The sequence below is a fragment of the Copadichromis virginalis genome, linkage group LG11 (genome assembly GCF_057382275.1).
Source record: "Copadichromis virginalis isolate Kocher_CV1m ecotype Utaka linkage group LG11, C_Virginalis_male_GT1.1, whole genome shotgun sequence".
Taxonomy (NCBI): Eukaryota; Metazoa; Chordata; class Actinopteri; order Cichliformes; family Cichlidae; genus Copadichromis; species Copadichromis virginalis.
Genome location: NC_140628.1, coordinates 20,672,407 through 20,693,037, shown reverse-complemented (window position 1 = coordinate 20,693,037; position 20,631 = coordinate 20,672,407). Strand labels below are relative to the sequence as shown.

The following is a 20,631-nucleotide window of genomic DNA, read 5'->3' as shown; positions in this document are numbered from 1 at the left end:
ACACTTTCCAGGCAGCAAGCCAAGCAGGGATATAAAAAGGATTTTTTTAAATTAAACATCTTGTGCTCAGAAATGTTGGCCTGAGAGTCTATTGTAATATGCAAAATTAAAATCTATGTTTTATGTAAATCTGTACAGATTAAGTATATTTTTAACACCAAAATGTTCACACTATGGAAATCACATGTAGGTTACACATCTGCGCACATCAGGACACATGCTACATCTAGTAGTATTAAACTGTTATCATATTATGTCTTGAGTGTCATGTAGTTTTATCACTTTAAGATGCAATAGATGTTTTTTCAGCTCAAGCTGGAAAAACAAACCAGGGGGAGGGCAGTGATAAGATCCAAATGTTGTGAAATACAGGGGTGGATGACTAACAAAACCTCAGTTAATCTAAAGTCTGTGTCAAAGCAGGCAAAGAAATCAAAGCAGCGCGATGATGTGCCACATTTTTGTGATACAGCTCCTAATATGGATCGTGGAGTGTTCAGCGCAAAACAGGTAAATTTAGGAAGAACTAAATGTGATGTTTTAATGCGATGTTGACTCATTTATTATTGTTATATAGAAGATTGACATTATAGATTAAATAAATTACATGTATTAGTATTCCCATATATCTTTCCTAAGACTCAACTTGAGTTCATGTTGTAGATAATACTGAACATGCAGCACTGCAGATTGCATAGTTATCGAAAAATCATTTAATGGGAAATAGATTAATGAATGATGCAGCAAACACTATCTTTCATTTTTGTGTGCAGATTCATCATCTCAGCCCCAAATGTGTTTCATGTGGGTGTTAATGAGAAAGTATTTGTCCAGATGGAAACTTGTAACAGACCTGTTAGTCTCTACCTGGAGGATGAGGTTTCTAATACTATTTTGTCTGAGAAGGGAAATGCTTCATGCAGAGAGAAGACAGAACTAGTTAAGCTCAAGGTATGCAAACTTCACCAGAAAGTAAACAATACAGACATTTCAATTTTATTTATATAGCACCAAATCACAACAACAGTTGCCTCAAGTTGCTTAGACAGAACAGAGTAGCAACTACCCACTTTACCCTAACTTTATAATTTACGTCTTTACAGCTAAACATGGATTCTTTGTTAAGATTGCCTCAATTTCCTTCTTACGTTATGCTCGTGGCAGAGAGCCAATCCTTCACACCCAACAGGAAGTTAACAAGGGTTCTGGTGTCAAAACACAGGGGCTACATCTTCATTCAGACAGCTCAGCCAATTTATAACCCAGCAGACAGAGGTAAAAACAAAGTTAAAAAAAATAAATGAAGCAATTCTACAGACTTTACCTAACGGTGAACCTTTAAAAAAAAAGACATTTTATATTCCTTTTATGTTATCGTTCTTTTAGTGAAGTACAGAATCTTCACTCTTGACCACACGATGAGGCCTCATGAGGAACCTGTCCACATATCAGTAATTGTGAGTTATAATTATTAATATTATATATTTTCTTTATAAATATATCTTTGGAAATATAACTTTGAAAGACAGAGACATACAGTTTTCCTGCCTTCTTGTCTTGGTCTGTGTTTTGGTCACTCTATGATAGAATGCTGCTGGAAACAAAATACTGAAAATCATGAAGATTGCAAAGGGAGGAGTACATCAAGACTCATTCCCCATACCTGAAATCTCTCGGTAGGTTACAACAAATTTCAAATAAAAGTGAAGATGTCAAGCAACTTTGACGCTTACTGTACTTTGTTGTTTGTAAAGAACGGGTATGTGGAAGATTACTGCACACTATGAGAATGATGAAGCAAATGCTGCCTTCAGAGAGTTCAAAGTTCAGAAATTTAGTAAGTTTACTATAAACTGATTCACACAGTTTATATTGTTCTTAAAATTCACAGAAAGTATATGTTGACTCGGAAAAATTGTTTATTGTTAAAAAACTCTAGTTTTACCAAGCTTTGATGTGAACATCGCAATGGATCAGAGATACATTTTGTTGACTGATGAAGAGCTTCAATTCACCATCTCAGCAATGTAAGTACTTATTTTCTTTCCGTTAAAATAACTCTGCTGATAAGCTTTCTTTACAAATTAATATCAAGAAAAACCTTGAAAATAGTCAGATCCCATATCCTGTCATTAAACATAGGATGTTCAGCGAAATTAGAAACACCTCCCCGTTGTAGCATGTATGAATAAATACAATAAAAACAAATCTAAAAAAACAAAATATGAACATTTTAAAAGTGAGTTCTGTAATATTGCACATTGTCATGTGTGTGTGTGTGTGTGTTGTATGCTTGTCACAGTTATTGATGTTTGAGTTTGGGTTGTGTGTATGTGGTCAGTATGGAGATCACCTGTGGATAGAAACCATTCCTGAGTCTGTTGGTACTGGTTTGGATTGACCTGTAGCGCCTCCCAGAGGACAGTAGGTCAAACAGGTGAGATGCAGGATGGGTGGAGTCTCTTGTGATTGAGAATAGGGAGCTGCAAGTAATCCCAGTGGAAGGGGTTACATGAAGAGGATGTGGGGCCTGTGGATTCTCTGAGACCCAACAGGATTTTACAACATGCCGTTCTAAAGCAACTTCTATCACAAATAGAAACTGATGAGGTACAACAGTCAGGTCAGGGAGGAGATATCATCCCCGACCTTCAAGACTGAGTACCAAGCCCCAAGAATAACTACTGCGCTGAATGTGCTGAGGGTGACAGCAGCTGACCTGAACGAGGCTCAGCTGGAAATCTGTACCCTGTGTGACCAATTACCCAGACCCAAGACCTCTGCTTGATTGATAATCAGTTAAAATTGTAGATATGATAGTTGTAGGAATGCTTCAAGTGTACATGTTACTATCATATTTCCTTCTTTCTTTCTTTGCTTTTCTTCTTTAGGTACACACATGGTGAAAAGGTTAAAGGAGCTTATCACTGCCAAATTGGAGTTGTAAAAAAACATGGCTCCAGTGATCAGAAAACCACTTTTATCAAGGGTCTAGAGCTGACTGGTTCGGTGAGGATGTAGACAGTCCATTCAAAATTCAAAAATCCTGCTAATTTTAAAATCAGTAACATAATGTAAATCAGCATTGTTGCATTTTTTTAAAGCTTTACTGTTTGTTGCAGGTCAAAGATGGAAATGCAAAGGTTTCTCTTTGGTTAAATGAGACAAATGCAAAACTTCAGAACCAGCTGAGCACAACTGTCTCTAAGATGCAGGAAAATGGAGATCAACTCTATTTGAGAGTGTTTGTTACCAACATACAAAGTAAAGGAGATATTTACATTCATCCGTTTGTAATTATTCAACTGTAGTTTTATTGTTGTTACTTGATCAGTAATGTTCTTTGTAGGTAAGTACACCCTACACATACAATATGTTAGAGTGAAAGATTCGAATATTTTTCATTGTCAATTTATACACGGGATACATACACAGGACATACGAGCCAATCTAAATACTGCTTCTCTTTTACTTTAGTATACTGTAGTTTAGGAATTACAATGTACAATAGTCACAGTAAAGCAAGATATAATTAAATAAATAAAGCATCTTGAAAAACATACAAGGACAGTAGTAGACCAACAGCTGCAGATATGACAGTGTTGAAATCATTCAAACATTGTCCTTTTAGAAGTCAGTCTCACCATGTGGGTAACCCTCTGGAAATGTATTTGAGCAGTTATGTTTTGAGAAAAAAATAGTTGCAGACTCTGGTGTAAACAAGATTTTAGAAACTTTCTACCCTCTAGAAGTTATACTGTTACCACCAGATGTTTCCCGCTGTCTCACCTATATGTCAGCTGGGAGTGGTACAGTCTCTGCATTACCCTAGTTTCACCCATCCATTTTCATTACAACTGCAAAAGCAGTTATAAAAATGGTTAGATGGAATATAATCTCATGAAACTATTAAATTACTGAAACTTAGTGGAAGTAGACTGTCCTACTGTGCAAACACTATATATTACTTTATATGGAAATTTTAATTTAATTGACAGAACTTACACTACAATATGACTGATAATGCAGTTAATATTAATACAACTAAAACCTAAAGAGAAACCCACTGCAATGTGCCAAAGACATGGAGAAATATTAACGCGACCTTTTATTTTTCTTGATAATACTGTGTACATTTTTTGGCCTAGGTGGTGAAATACAAGAGGCAGAAGTTTACCTGCGAATCTTCGCCCACAAATACACGATAGACCTCTCTCGAACTCGATCTCATTTTATTCCTGGATATCCACTGGACATGGTGGTATGTCTGAAACTAACACATGGGAATAGTTACACAAATTACTGTAATGATCTTTAATATAACACTTTTCTTTGTTTTTCATATAGGTGCTCGTGCGTCTGCCAGATGGCTCTCCAGCAGCTGGTGTGCCAGTAAATATTAATCTACCAACATCACAGCCTTGGGAAGGCACCACTGATCAAGACGGGGCACTGTTCAATACTTTTAATGTTCATGATAAAGCTGATATTACAGTTGAAGTTAGTATCCCCAACCTTATTCAAAGGTGTTGTTTAACAGATTTGATTCCAGTTTTAACTGTTTGTTCATCTGCCTCCAACAGGTTTCTACAAATGGATTACGAGAGAGAAAAATAATGCGACGTGCTTCCTCTCAACATGACAGCTACCTTTACATGACTTTTACCAGCAGGATCTACTCTGTGAATGAATTCCTTACCATAACATTCAACACCATCAACAGCCCACGCAGTGGATATATACACTACATGGTCAGAAATATCTGACTAAATGCAATATTGTGTATTCTCATAAAGGAGCAGCATTTTGTCTTGATTAAACACGTTTTAATTGTCTTTGTTTCAGGTCTTAAGCCGGGGAATTGTAGTAAACACCGGCTCACTCCCACTTGGTATATCAGCTAAACACCAACTGCAGATAACACATAATATGGTTCCATCGTTCCGTGTGATTGGCTACTATCACAACACTAACGGTCACGTCATAGCTGATTCAGTGTGGGTAGATGTCAGGGATGAATGTGAGCTAAATGTCAAGGTAAGTAAACAGAACAGATAAAAAAGTGCAGCACGAGCAGAGAAAACAAAACTATTTCAAATGTGTGCGCTTAAATCTGTTCATTCTCATTAATTTGGATCCTTTTTTAGTGTTCGTTAACCTATAACTTCCATAAGTATTTGGACAAGAACATTGCAGGACACTGTAATATGTCCTATGAATATTAGTTTATCTATGTAATTTCCTCTTATTTTTAAGGGGTTAATAAATTGTTCCAATGATCATTTAGATCATCATATAACACCCCCCACTCCAACACACACACACACACACACACACACACACACACACACACACACACACACACACACACACACACACACACACACACACACACAGGAAGTGACATTACATACAAATATTTAACTAATGGAAGTGTACAAACATAGCATATATTTAAATAATTTAGATTTACCCCTGTCTACATGTATTTATATTGATAGATTTATTTGATTTTGGTTTTAGAAGTACTATTTGAATTTTCCTTGACTGAACATAAAATAATGAAAATCCTTATATATCTTAAATGTCTTAATTTAGGTTCAACCCAAAGGTCCATTTGCACCTAAAACACAATCAAAGATAGACTTTGATCTACATGGGAACAGAGCAAAAGTGGCTTTGCTGGCTGTGGATAAGGCCTTCTACGCTCTCAATGCTGACAATAAACTCACACCCAAACAGGTTACAGTCTTACACACTACTTTCATACTTATGGTATTTTTTGTCATTTATAGGTAATCATAGTAGTAAGTCTAAGCTTTTCTTCTCAATTGTCAGGTATTCTCTACTATGAACTCATATGATCTGGGTTGTTCCTATGGTGGTGGACCTGACTCAGCATCAGTTCTGTTAGACGCTGGCTTGGCTGCTGTATCTAACGATCTGTCTGTATGGAGAAAGGGTAAGAGAAAAATTAACATTGAAATGAAAATACTAAATGAAAAGAGTTTGTGTTTTATATTTGGTGTCAAATAAATGGTTGTCTGCTGGAATAGACAGTTATCCAAAATATGGGTTCAAAAAAGTCTTAGGAAGTGCTGATTACACACCACTATTGTGTTATTCTTGTAATATGGGCCCTGTTGACCTTAAAAAGCAACAAGGATTTTTTAAATAGACAAAAGCTGAAAGTTAAAATAAAGCTACTGTTGAGCAAATGTATGAGGTATGCTGACTGTTACTGTTAATTTTATATATATATATTTATTTTATTTTATTTTTTTTCTGTTGCATTCAGACTTTGGCTGTGCTTCACCATCTGTGCGACAAAGACGCTCAGTGGACCTTGAACAGGAAATGATGACCTTAAGTAAGAGGATTCTGGTATTGAAAATGTTAGTCTTATAACAAAAATACCTCCTGAAAGTGCATCATTTGTCTTTTCTCATTCCCTTTAGAACTGAACTACACAGAGGAAAGCCTGCAAGAGTGTTGTGTTCATGGATTTTCTCGAATCCCAATGGAGCGAACTTGTCAGGAAAGAGCAGATCGGGTCCTTCTAGTGAAAAAAAATCCAACTTGTGCTGAAGTCTTTTTAAGGTGCTGCCTTGAAGCCGAGCGTCTAAGACAAAAAATGATCCAAGAAGAACTCCAAAAAGGATTTGGCAGGAGTGAGATAAAAATGACACTTTAAAGATCAACTTCAGTAGCTTTTAATGGGTTATTAAAGTTTGACTATGAACTTTTGTTTGTTTATCTTTTTGTTTTGTTTTGTTTTCAGGTGCAACCGCTGATGATATCGAAGACTTCTTCTTGGACACGTCTCAATACATTCGAAGATATTTTCCCCCAAGCTTTGAATTTGTAGAATTTGAAGTCACCAACAAAAGAACGTAAGCATTTTTAATGTTAATAAACATATTTCATTTTTTCCATTTCCAGTCAAATACAGTGGTTAGATGCTTAATTACACTATGCAGTAGCTTTGTCTATGTACTCATCTTTATTGGTGTTGCTGGGAATACTGTGAGTGTGATTATTTCACTTAAGCAGCTTATCTTTGAACCCCAGTATAAACTGTGTCATTTGTCTGATTGATTTGATTTAATTTGATTTCTCTTCATCAAAAACTCTTGTAGCTACTCATTGCTCCTTCCTGATTCCATCACCACATGGGAGATTCAGGTTGTCACATTATCTCCATCCACCGGTAATAATAACTCTGTGCTTTATAAACACATCACAGATATTTAGGAGCTCCTTAACTGCAACTTATTTCTATTCACTCAGGTTTCTGTGTCGTTAAGCCAGAGGAGATCAGAGCCTTTAAGAGGTCATTTGTGTCTCTGAGACTGCCCTCATTTGTGAAAAAATTTGAGCAGCTGTCGGTTTCACCTGTTATCTACAACTATGATGACTCCGAACTGCAGGTAGATTAACCTCAACATCAGCGCTGAGTGTCACTGGAAACAGTAACTACTTTGTGTGGAATAAGTAAAGATTTTTTTGTCTTCTTGGACACCTGCATGTTCACAGGTGGCAGTGCACATGGAACAAACTGAAGGGCTTTGCTCTCCTGGTTCAGCCACCACCTCATCTTACGTTAACATTACTCTTGAACCCCAATCCTCTCACTTTGTCTCCTTCTCTGCTGTGCCCATGGTCGCTGGTCCAATACCCATCAAAATACGTCTCTATGATATGGAGAATAGCTTCGGAATAGATGCAATAGAAAAAACTTTGAATGTGCAGGTGAGTGAAATGCATTAGTTTATCGTTCTATGAAATGTTTTTTATAGTAATTAACAATCCAAACCAAGGCATCTTATGTTATAGATGGAAGGATTTGAAAAGAGAGAAGAAGAAGAAACCATAGTCCTCAACTTAGATGGTGAGTGATTCGGTATTTCTCAGTAAAACCTTCATGTCAGATGTTATCTTTATATCAGCTTACTTTTGTTATGATAGGGAGAAGCTCAAAGACCTTGATCATTGATGGATCCTTACCAGATGACACAGTCCCTGACTCCAGCTCCAATATATTTGTTTCAGTAGAAGGTAGACACTGAGAGACACAGACATACAACTCACAGACGTTCGTAAATAGCTGGACTCTTAACTTTCCAGTGTTCTCATCTAACAGGGAAGGGATTTGGCAGTTCATTTGCACGAAAACTTCTTTCTCCTGAAAAAATTGCTAAGATGATCGTTTTGCCAACTGGATGTTTAGAGCAGACAATGTCAAAACTGGCTCCCACAGTTCTAGCTGTCCGGTACCTTGACTTGAGCAATCAGTGGCTTGAGCTGCCTCCTGGAAGCAGAGATGATGCTCTTAATAAAATTGAGCATGGTAGGTACACACCAGAACAGTTAATTCCTTGTATAACTACATCTTTATTATTTATTGAGGATGTTTGTAATTGTAATTTCTAATATTTTTGGCTTATCTCTTGAATCCATTCTTTGTCTTTAAAAAATACTTTAAAAAAAAGAAAAAAAAAGAAAGGAACTCAATTTCAATTTTATTTATTTATAAAGCACCTCATCTCATGCACCTCACATCTCAAGATGCTTTATATTGTAAGGTAGACCCTACAATAATACATACAGAGAAAACATCACGAGGCTGTACTAGTGGCCATTCTCCAAATGTGAATGAGTACTTTTTAGCTGGATTAAGTTTTTCTTCATTATGTTATTGGTTTCTCTGTTGCAACAGCAACATATTTGTAATGTCACCCCCAGCGTAAACAAGACTCAATGAGAGACTACACATCTCCCTATTATAGGTGTTCCTCTCTAAAGTAGGCTTATAAAGTAGAACGAAGTTTACTTTTATAGATACACCATGAGGAAAAAATCCACTACATATACTCTTGTTAGCGCCCCGTATTGTGAAGCAATTGGATGACATTTCCTGCCACAACCCCTGAAACATTTATTAACTGAATAAATTAATTACGTAACAAGACTTATGATGTGACACAAACACAATTACTATTGTGCTGCATTCTTTCACTGGATCAGGTGAAGAACTCTGTCTTTTAAACCCTATAAATCAACTATTTTGGTGTAACTGGTTCTCAACCAGTTCTTCTTCTTTTTTTTTTTTCAAATGTTCTCCTCTTCAATTTCCATTAAAAATAACAAATAATATATATAATATTGATCTGTGGCACTGAAAATTAGGTTGGGCTGGTCGATTGAATATGTTGTCTGGTGTAACTGAAAAAGCAGTTATGTTGTAAATATTATATACATACATATATATATATATATATTTAATCAGGCTATACGTGGGTTATGACAAAATGGGGAACCAAAGCTGATGGATCTTATGGCTCATTCTATACAATGCCACACAGCAGTAATTGGTGAGTATTTGTTATTGCCACTATTATTATTACTTCTTCAATTTTTGTTGTTTTTTGGTTGTTACTGTCACAGTGTCACATAAAAACAAATTTTCTTCATTTTTACTCTGTACGACTATTAAACAAACTTTTCCATATGCTCTTTTCACTTGTTTATCTTCTTTTGTCCTCAGGGTGACTGCCCTTGTAGTGAAAATATTTTCATTGGTGGCACAACGCCAAACAGCCGTTTTTGGACTGCAGGGTCGAATTAATAAAGTTGTGCCAGAAATAAATATCAGGAAACCAGTCAAATACCTGCTCAAAATACAGAATACTCAGGATGGGTCGTTCAGTGATCCAAATCCTGTGATACACAGAGGAGTCCTGGTAACTTCTCTCAAAAGTTAAAACATGGTCTGCATGTTGGCCTATATGTAAACCCAGTATCAGATTTTTATAGATAAATCTGAAGTACATACATTTGAATGCACACTACTGTTTCTGTGTGTTTAATGTAGAAAGGCAAAAACCAAGATGCATCCATGACTGCGTTTATGACTATTGCATTGTACCGGTCCCTTGAATTCCTCCAGCTTGAAGTGCGAAATGATGTGGTAAGTTGATATTTGAACCTACTGTCTGTGCTAACTGTTATTAGCAGTGACAGTGGGACAACGTAGTCAATCATCTCAAAAGCTAATTAAAATATCAAGAGTCAAGTTGCACTGAGGATGAATCCTCATAACTCTGATGACTCATCAAATACAAAAATACGCTTAACAGAAGTTTATTTTATGATCAAATTTCAAACACTATTGATCAGAAAAATGAAGAAAGCAGAACGTCATCAAAAGTTGGAATGATAACATTTAATTTAAATAGTAATATCTCCCAGTACAACATGTTTGTATGATTATGATGTTTCTCTTATAAATGGCAATTAATAATTTGCATTGGAACTTTTAATTTTTTTTTCACTTATTCTTTATTCTGCCGCTAGGAAGCAAGTATTTTGAGATCGACATCATATCTCCTATCACACCTAGCGGAGCTTCAGCATCCCTATGCCATTGCCATTACAGCCTATTGCCTCTCAGTGTGCCTGCCAGAAGGAACAGATCATTCACGTACATGGGCAAAACTTAAAGCAGGGGCTGTTAAAAGTAGGTGTATCTGATATTCTTATGTAAGGGCTGTTTCTGCATCACCATAATAATGTTAGTCCGGGATCAAAATTGCAACTAACCAGCCATATTGTTGTGATGTCATTGCTTTGAAATATGGGAAAAAAGAAAAACAAATTCCCTTCATTATGTAGAACTCTTTTCTGGAACAAATGGTAAGCATTTCAAGTGATTTATTTAATAAGTTATATAGTATAATAAATAAATGATCAAGTTAGGTTTGGTGTTAGCCAACTTCAGGCTTGCTCCTCCCCCTTTTGTGAGTGTGGACGCTTCCTCTCTTTGCTCTTTAAATGCTTTGCTTCTTTTCCCAGGAGAAGCTGGGACCCTGTTTACTAGAAGGTTTTCAAATTTCTGTACTTTTAGGTGACAGAAGGAGACATGTGGCCTGGTCAAAACACAGAGAGCGGCACTCTAAAAGATCTTTAAATATAGTAAACATACCTTGTGTGCCACAGACTGCTCCCAAACACTCTAAAACACTTAAGTTGGCTTTATTAAACATTAGATCCTTAGCTGGGAAAACATTTTTAATTAATGATAACTGTTTTTAACTGAAACTTGGTTGGACCAAAGTAACAGTGGAGCTGTTCTCATCGAGACGACCCCTCCTAACTACAGTTTTATCAGTGAGGCCAGGGTGAGCAGGAGAAGGGGGGGGGGGGGGGGGGGGGGGGTTGCTGTCTTATTCAATGAATCATTTCAATGTAAGCAGCTATCACCTGGAAGTTTTCAGTCTTTTGAATATGTGGCTTTACGGCTGAAGGCCCCATCCAAAGTTGTGTTTCTTTTTCTCGGTATGTAACAGAGGCCACACATAATAGAGGACACACTCTTGACCTACTGATCTCCAAGGGTCTGAGCATTTCAAAGGTTACTGTGTCTGATGTGGGCCTGTCTGATCATTACTGTGTTTTCTTTGACAGTAAAATTTCAGCCCACACAAATATATCAACAGCAGTGATCACAAAACGGTGCATAACTGAATACAGTAGTGAGATATTTAACCAGGTCTTCCCATTAACACCTGACCTGTCCAGAGGTTCAGTCAATGAGCTCGTCAATAGCTTCAAAGCTAAAATGTTAAATGTAATGGACTCTATTGCTCCCATTAAGGTGAAGGTTATCTCTGGAAGGAAAAAGTCTCCCTGGAGAAACTCCACACTGGTGAAAAATGAAAAAAGAGAGTGTAGGAAAGCTGAGCGCAGATGGAGAAAAACAAACCTCCAGGTCCACTATGACATCTATAAAGAGAAACTTCACAATTATAATTCACAACTGAGGAGTGCAAGGAGGTCCTACTTCTCTGACATCATCACTAAAAACAGTCATAATGCTCGGGTCTTATTTTCTACAGTTGACAGGCTAACAAACCCTCCTGTGTCAGTGGCAGCTGAACTTCATTCGACCATGGCCTGCAATGACTTCGCCAAATTCTTCACAGACAAAATCCAAAAGATTAGACAAGCAATTGGTACATCAACAGCAGATCCAGGATATGTACTTCGTCCACCGAAAAACTGTTTAAACACCATGAAACAGTTTCACCCTATTAACAGCAAAGACCTGGAGGACATCTTAGGTCAACTGAACTCCTCCTCTTGCTGTTTAGATGTCCTGCCAACAAGTTTTTTCAAAAAGGTCTCAAAGACTTTGGAGTCAGACCTGTTACAGATCGTCAACTTTTCTTTAATGTCAGGTGTGTTTCCAGAACCACTAAAAACTGTAATTAAACCTATACTGAAAAAGGACAATCTTGACAAGACACAAATGAACAACCACAGGACGATCTCAAATCTCCCATTTTTAAGTAAGATCATTGAAAAAGCAGTTTCAAGTTTTTTATCAAGGATAAAAGATCTGATGTCTCAACAGGACCTGGAAAAACTAGTCCATGCATTCATCTTTAGTAGGCTTGATTACTGTAACAGCATCTTTACAGGTCTACCTAAAAAATCAGTCAGACATCTACAGTTCATTCAGAACTCTGCTGCTCGAGTCCTCACTAAGACCCAAAAAAGTGGACCACATCAGTCCAGCTCTGAGGTCTTTACACTGGCTGCCTGTCCGTCAGAGGATAGACTTTAAAGTTCTGATGCTGGCCTATAAAGCTCTGAATGGTTTAGGACCAAAATACATCAGTGACCTCCTGACCCAGTATGAACCTTCCAGATCCCTCAGGTCATCTGGATCCGGTTTTTTATCAGTTCCCAGAGTCAGAACCAGACACGGAGAAGCTGCATTCAGCTTTTATGCTCCTTATATCTGGAACAAACTCCCAGAAAGCCTCAGATCAGCTGAAACACTCGGTTTATTTAAATCCAGGTTGAAGACTCACCTGTTCTCAGCTGCATTTGAATAAAGCACCAAATCCACACTTTTAAGCTTAAATTTCAAAACTTATATTTTAACTACTGATTTTATCTATTGTTCTGATTTTATCTACAGTTTTTTTAATCAATTTTAAATCATGCTTTTTATTTTTTAATGTCTCTCTAAAGCACTTTGAATCACCTTGTTGTTGAATTGAGCTATATAAATAAACTTGCCTTGCCTTGCTAAGGTAACCCCTGACTCATGCTAAGTAGTCTAGCCAAAAGTAGCCAAAAGTATAGACCAGTGACTAGGCTTGACAGGATTACAACAGGAACTGAGGTGAATGCAAGTGAAAAAGATACACAAAAGATACAATTTACAATTTCAACAATACCAAGTAATAAGCTGTCATAACAAAGCAAACAAACCAAAAAAAACCAAAGTTCTATTAGTCAAGTCAAGATTGCTTTTAATTTCAGTTCTGTTATTGTTTTGTTACCGGTAGAAAAGAATGAAGTTCTTTAACAAGGGTTCAGTTCAGTCTGGGCACCAGCTCGCCATCTCCATCCGGAGAAAATCCAGGAATCAGTTCAAGCTGCTTTTTAGACACCAAAATAAATACAAGATGAGGTATCAGGGCGAACATAGCAAGGCACACAGTCACACGGTCTCTCTAGCTCATGCTCCTATCAACAAGAAGACCCCAATAGTTCAGCATGGACTGTCTGCAGCCTGTCTTGTTTACTTCTCAAAGTGCAAAAGACCTAGCTAATACGTGATGGTGATCCTCCTGCTTGGAAGGCGGGACGAGCATTGCTTCTAAACTAGTATCACCCATCGCGATCTGTGAAGCAGGAAAATAAAATTAGAGAGAGGATTGCACCTCTTTTCAAAACAAGTATTTTTTTCAAGTAAAAGTGTGAAAATGCAATGATACAAATAAAAGGGAGAAAGAAAGAAATTTGAAAAATAAAAGAAATTTTCTCAGCTAGGTTACACTAACTTCTTGGCTAAATGCTTAAACAATGTCAATGGTCAGTTCCAATGTTTACTCTGGAACAAAATTATTATGATTATGTAGGAACAACACCAACACTGAGAACTCGATTGGACTGGACTTACCTTCAATGCACAAAGTCTGGGTGATCGGTGTACAATCCACTGTTGCTATCTGTAATTTAAATTGAATTTCTCGATATTGCTAATAATGGATGATCAACTGAGAAAAGTTGGGATATCTGGAAAGAAGGATCACTTAGCATTATATTGTTTAATAATTACATTACTCTTTGCTGTTATTTGATTTATTTGTTTATGCATCTTTAATTACCAGGGAAAGATGGCTGTTCTTTCTGGCCATCTGATGATAACCAAAAGGTGGATGCTATCACAGTAGAGACAACAGCCTATGCTCTCCTAACTGCAGTTCAGCTTGGGCATGTGAAAGAGGCTGATGAAATAGCCTGCTGGTTAAACTCCCAAGAAAACTATTATGGAGGCTTCAAGTCAACACAGGTGATTAGGCTAGAGCCAAAGAGTACATCTTTGAATGGAGCTCCTGTTTCCCTTTTTGTCTGACATCATATATTCACCATCAGAGTAGAGATATTAAATATTATATTAATAAGTTCTTACCATTCCCAGGATACCCTCGTGGCCCTGGAAGCCCTCGCAGAGTATGAGCTAAAGAAATCTGCCAGTTCTGAAACAAGAATGAAAGCAGAGTTCACATCCCCAACAAGGAATGAAATTGTAACACTTCAACTGGAAAATAAGAAGGAAAGAGTGGAAACTGACTTGAAGGTATCATAAAACATTGCACTCAGACATATCTATATAAGATTAAATCCCATTCTGAATTTTTTTCTAAATACATTTTTTTGTGTCTGTTGTTCTAGAAATTTACAGGGAACAAAATCACTGCAAATCTGACTGGAAAAGGAGAAATTAAGTTTAAAGTATGTTGGATTCACTTCTTTGTTTTTATATTATGAATCAGATCTATAATTGACTCTAAATGTCCCTTGTAGATTGTTAAGGCTTACCATTTATTGGAACCCAAGGATGAATGTGACCAGGTGTCTATCAGTGTCAGAGTGGAGGGGAAAGTGAAGTACACTGGTGAGATTTGTAAATGCTAACAAATCACAACTACTGATAAAAGGCACACACTTACATTAATCTTTGTCTATCTAGCTCCGATATTAGAAAATTATGAATACTATGACTACGATGATGCGAAACAAGACCAGGAAGACCTGGGACGAACAGCCATTGAGGGGTCTGATGCTCACACCCGATACAGGAGAACTGTTGATAACAACTTAAGTACAAAAGAGGCTGTTACCTACACTGTCTGTGTCAGGTTAGTTAAAAAAATCCACATCACATTTATTATTTATTAATATACACAAAAGAAAGAACTCTGCAATAAAAAGTCCACAACTCCTGAGCCATCTCAGAACATCTCTTTTCCTTTCCGTGGCCATAGGCAGAAGAGCAATCTTACAGGAATGGCCATTGCTGACATCACATTACTGAGTGGATTTAAGGCTGAAACTAAAACTTTGGAGAGGGTTAGTGGGTGTCTTTTCTTACTCTTCATCACTGTGTCCCTTGCTTGCTCAGCAGGAGCAAGGGAGGACCACATCTGTTTTAGTCACCTGTGGTCCTGGGTGTCACATCTGGATGCTGATATCAAAGGAAATAAAGGGCACATAATAAAACAAGCCATTATTATTAGGGCACAAATCAGTCCTGCAGTCAATGAATACTTAAAGTCCAATAATTATAAACAGCAAAAGTTCAGACAAATAATGTCATATTTTGGAGGAGTGAGGGCCCAGAAGCAGACTCTACAGGTAAACAGATGTAAGCAAAAAGTTAACCTTTTTGGTTGATAGCAAACTCCAAATAAACTAAAACTAGCATAGAACATGTAGTGAACACAACAGTAAAACACAAACAACAGTAAAACACTTTAAGTACACTCAGACACAAAAGGGCAATTAGGGAGGAGTGGAAACATGAGTGTACCACAGCTAATAAGCAACAAGAAAACTTGGAAAGTAAACCTAAATACAAAGCAGGAGAGACAAAGGACTATCAAACTAAAGCAGGAAGTAAAAACTGTAGCTCAGTAGAGAATGCAAAGACATGCATGAACTTAACAAAAGTTCAAATAGAGGGTGACTGGGGTGTGACCTATAACAAGCTATGATCATCATGCCATCATGTTCACATGAAAGAGGTATCATGTGTTTGCGTCATGTGATATGTTTCTTGTGTCATTTTTTTATCAGTACAACTTGCACTTTAGGAACAAATGGTAACACCTGGATATGTTTAATATTCTGTGCTTCTGTGAATCAAGGTGTTTAAATCATTTTGTCTGGCATGTAGTAACGTTTTAGCCTTTTTAGCTGCATTTGGACACAGGCAGTATAAACACAGATTTCAAAACTCCAAATACACTTATTTTTAAACTGACAATCAACAAGAACAAAGCTTCTTTAGGCCTATAGCCATAAAATTGCTTTGAAATATCTTACAGCTAGCAGAAAAAAGAAGCAAGGAATGAAGTTCCATTCTGTAAGAATCAAGGTTTCTTATTGATGCTTGTTAGAGAAGGAGAAAAGCTTCATATGATCAAACAAAAGACCATATATTAGCTGTGTCCCAATTCCTAGGCCGATTACGTCACAGCCAGGCGACGAAGGCCATCCCAATTCGAAGGATGCACCAAATGGGGCAGACAAATGCGTCCTTCATTTTCCCTGATTTGAAAGATTGGTTGGGTGTATCCTTTGTGGCCCAAACTATCCCAGAATTCATAGCGCGCCCAACCAATTCCAGTTTCTAACAATGGCGGCAGCTACTTAGTTTTAATATTACTCTTTCTGGTTCACAAACTAAACCTTTAAGATATTTTCAGGCGAGAATGTAGCTGTGTAAACTTCAAATATCTGCTCGATTAATCAAGACATCACATATTTGCAAAAGTCTGTTGCCCCACTGGGAGGTCGAGGCTCACTAGAACCGGTGAGAACACTGGACTCCCGGCACATTATTTTCAGCTGGGGAAGGAAAAAGGAAGGGAAATAACTAAATGGAAAGATAACACACATGGACATGAATAGATAAAATACAAAGGAATAAAAGGAAATCAAAGGTAAACTTCAGAAACTTCCTTTTTGCTATAACGTAGAATCAATTAATTCTTGTCTTCTCCAGCTAATGGAGCCATCTGAGCAATACATTTCCCATTTTGAGGAGTCTTTTGGAAAAGTTCTGCTCTACTTCAATGAGGTACTGCTGAATTCAAATTATATACAATAATTGTACTTGGCCAACACTGAAACATTTTTTTAATCTCTCTAGCTTTTTAAATCTGAGGAATGTATTAGTTTTGAAGCTACACAGCAGGTACCGGTTGGTCTTCTACAGCCTGCTCCAGTCTCGTTCTATGATTATTATGAACCAAGTAAGATTTTCATTTCAGAAATTTCTGTATGTATTTGTTAGGAAAGAAGGGATTTTATCATCAGGACTATTTGTGTTTTTCCTGCAGATCGAAAGTGTACTGTGTTCTATTCTGCACCGCAAAGAAGCAAGATGGTCTCCACATTGTGTTCGGAGGACGTGTGCCAATGCGCAGAAAGTAGGAAAATACTTTTACTGTTCAATCTTTATTAGGGCCTCTGTCTAAACTGAAACATCTAAATCTGGAAAACACTGAAACAGTCAAATTAATGTAACTATCTCAGCTGAAACAATCTTTATTTTATTATCAGTGCTGTTTGTAAAGCATAACTCAAAATTAGATGAAATTTTCTTTAAACTGCTTTTGCCACAGACCACTAGCCCATATTTGTGATTGGGCTGCACAGACTCTGCTGAAACTCCTTTTTCATTTAATGTAAGAAAGAAATTTTTCACAGGGCTCATTAAGGGTGCACCTAAATACACCCACATCGGATGAGCGAGACATAAATAAAGCCATAGTGGCTCGGATGTCTCCAGGATTAACAAGGTGTGCGTCAGGTGTTGAGGTACCAGGGTATACTGATGAGAATTAGGCTACTAGGACAAAGCATAAGTTGATAAGGGATGATAATAGAGAACTGCTGTAACGCTACTATACATGTAACCCTAGTGAAAGAGGATGTGGGACCGATGAATTCTTCATCTAGACTAACATTCAAAACACTGGTAGCTCAGTGTTCCAACATTTTCAAGAAGCAACTGCTATTGCAACTAGAGATTGATGAGATACAACACAAATGCTATAGCAAGGGAGAATCAGGATATCAGGTTAGGAGGGAGATATCATCATCCCCACACACTGAGATCAGGTATCAAGAAAAAACAGGTACATTAAAAGCCAGAGCAACTGACCTGAAAGAGAAGATCCCGGCTAAGCTGGACCCTCCATGAATGAATACCAAAACTCTGAACATCTACCATAAGATTTAATCCAGAGTTACAGAGTATCCCTACTGCGACCATCACTGAAATCAACCAGGTGATCTATATCACAGCAACAGTTATCCTTCAGATACTTGGCTACAAGATGAAGGGCCACAAGGAGCAGTACCCTGTATGGATAAGGAGACTAGAGGTCAAGATAAAGGTCAGTTAGCCAACTGCAGAACAGTGTTAACTGACAAAGGGTCTAAGAAGTAATCCGAGGCCTGCCAAAAAAAGGATCCCAGCCTTGGCTCACCCCTTGATGAGGTAGAATACAGAGATAGAAGGCAGGAGAATAAACCAGCTATACTCCACTGAACCATTCAAGGAGTACTCTAGGTGGCAGGGGAACAATATGAGAACAGCCCCACTCAGCCTGGAAATGAAGGAAAACTAGAAAAACATATGGGAGAAGGATGCAACACATAACAACGATGCTTAGTGGTTAGTGGGTCTAAAAGCAGCCCGCAGCCACCTCTCTGAACAGGATTATCATAACCAAAGTGTCTGTACTGGAACATTTGTGCTGAGTAAGACCTGAGGTCAAAATGTGATAACCAAGCTAAGATCCTATCAGACTAACAAACTGGTGATGGCTAAGCAGCCAGACAAAGTAGTAGTGGAGAAGCAGAGGAAGATGGCTGCAGCAATAGATCTAGCTATACCAAGTGATAGCTACATCAGGCAGGAAGAGCACGAGAAGCTTGAGAAATGCCAACCTGAAGGCCACATGAAGTTTGTAGGTACTGACTCTGCAGAAATCTGGCGACCTCTGTGCGCTCGTGCCTCAAAATCTGCCAACCCCACACTGTGATTTGACTGCCCTACCACTTTGTGGCTGAATTGCTGTTGTTTCCCATCGCTTCCACTTAATTATAATACCAACACTTGACTCTGGAATATTTAGCTGCAAGGGCAGGTGCATCCTATCATGGTACCACACTGGAATTCACTGAGCTCCTGAGAGCGAACCATTTGTTCACAAATGTTTGCAGAAGCATGCTTAGGTACTTGATTTTAGATACCTGTGACCATGGAAGAACACCTGAATTTAATGATTTGGATGGGTAAATGAATACTTACTATACTGGTAATATAGTATATGCAGTAATATATATCGACCGTCCGTGAATGTTACTGTAGTCTATGAATGAGAAATATTGATTTAAACCCAAAATGCATCATATGACTGTAAAATCACCCTGCTGTGTAATCGATTATCATGCAAACAATGAATGAATGACATCTACCAATGAATATTAGATAGTGTTTGAAAGCAATTAGCTTAATATGCACACATTCTGACAAGTATTTGTGAATAAAAGCATTCCAGTGCCTTATTAGGTTGATGTATAATTGAAAACTCACTCATGTTCATTCATGTTTTTATAGGACCTTGTCATAAACTACAAGATACATTCAATCGAAGAAGAAGAATTAGGAAGATTAACCGTGTCCAACATGCTTGCTTCTTCCCTATCGTAGATTATGGTGTGTATTCTAAACAAAACATTTATTTGCATCAAATAATAACTGCTTGCTATCATGATTTTTAAATATTAATCATATTAAGCCTTTTTTTTTTTTGTTTTCCAGCATACATTGTTGAGGTCACCAGCATTTCTGTGAAGAGTAACTTTGAGCTGTACACTACTTCTGTAATTGACGTTCTCAGATCAAGTAAGTGAACTAACTACAAGCCTTATAAGATGCTGTAAAACTGACTCTTATATCGTATGTTTCATTATGTTTATTAAAAAGCTTTCTTTAAATATTATGATTATAATGAATATAATTTATTGAGTCTAATCCTTCTGCTAGATAACGATGCGTCAGTGAGTGAGAACTCAGTCCGAGTGTTTGCTAAGAGGGTTCACTGCAAAGGAAAATTACACTTGGAAAAACAGTATCTCATCATGGGCAAAGATGGCACGACAAAAGATTCAAGTGGAATGTGAGTATGTCAGTGATATTAAGGAAAGTGTGTTTTCATAAAATGATTCTCTGGTCAACCATTTTTTCTTTTTATAGGATGCAGTATCTGCTGGAATCAAACACGTGGGTTGAAAAGAAACCTTCAGTAGAATGTAGTAAAAGTGTCAATAAATATGTTTGCAAGGAGTTTGATGAGTTTGTAGATGAGTACAAGGTGGATGGCTGCAGACAGTGAAGCAACCTGCTCTCATTTTCATTTTCATGCAAGTCAGTTAAATGAATTTCCCATCAGATACACAGCATGGATGTTAAGAGTTTCTGTTGTTGCTTTTACTTATTCTACTGCCACATCACATAGTTGCACATGTATG

General features: G+C 37.4%; 1 protein-coding gene across 1 annotated transcript; it reads left to right on the top strand.

Annotated features, from left to right (window-relative positions):
• Positions 1–410: 410 nt before the first annotated feature.
• LOC146698463 (complement C4-B-like) lies at positions 411–20,555 on the top strand. The gene is made up of 41 exons (XM_085473572.1): positions 411–510; positions 774–951; positions 1,104–1,275; positions 1,387–1,457; positions 1,588–1,676; positions 1,755–1,837; positions 1,940–2,027; positions 2,892–3,009; positions 3,123–3,264; positions 4,149–4,261; positions 4,348–4,500; positions 4,584–4,751; positions 4,846–5,037; positions 5,599–5,742; positions 5,839–5,962; positions 6,299–6,370; positions 6,459–6,671; positions 6,782–6,893; positions 7,140–7,210; positions 7,291–7,430; positions 7,537–7,752; positions 7,837–7,891; positions 7,969–8,058; positions 8,144–8,350; positions 9,290–9,374; positions 9,548–9,743; positions 9,875–9,970; positions 10,357–10,519; positions 14,190–14,371; positions 14,501–14,659; positions 14,755–14,814; positions 14,887–14,977; positions 15,053–15,221; positions 15,348–15,432; positions 17,090–17,164; positions 17,237–17,339; positions 17,427–17,516; positions 19,718–19,816; positions 19,922–20,005; positions 20,147–20,279; positions 20,357–20,555. The coding sequence occupies exons 1-41, from the start codon at positions 446–448 to the stop codon at positions 20,493–20,495; spliced, it is 5,085 nt and encodes a 1,694-aa protein (XP_085329698.1). The 5' UTR covers positions 411–445; the 3' UTR covers positions 20,496–20,555.
• The last annotated feature ends 76 nt before the right edge of the window (positions 20,556–20,631 follow it).

What these genes read in the sequence shown, in the direction of transcription:
- LOC146698463 (XM_085473572.1), top strand. Translation starts at nt 446, where the DNA reads ATGATGTGCCACATTTTTGTGATACAGCTCCTAATATGGATCGTGGAG. An exon ending in CAGAACTAGTTAAGCTCAAG is followed by an intron (nt 952 to 1,103) that starts GTATGCAAACTT and finishes ACGTCTTTACAG; the next exon opens with CTAAACATGGATTCTTTGTT. An exon ending in TTATAACCCAGCAGACAGAG is followed by an intron (nt 1,276 to 1,386) that starts GTAAAAACAAAG and finishes TCGTTCTTTTAG; the next exon opens with TGAAGTACAGAATCTTCACT.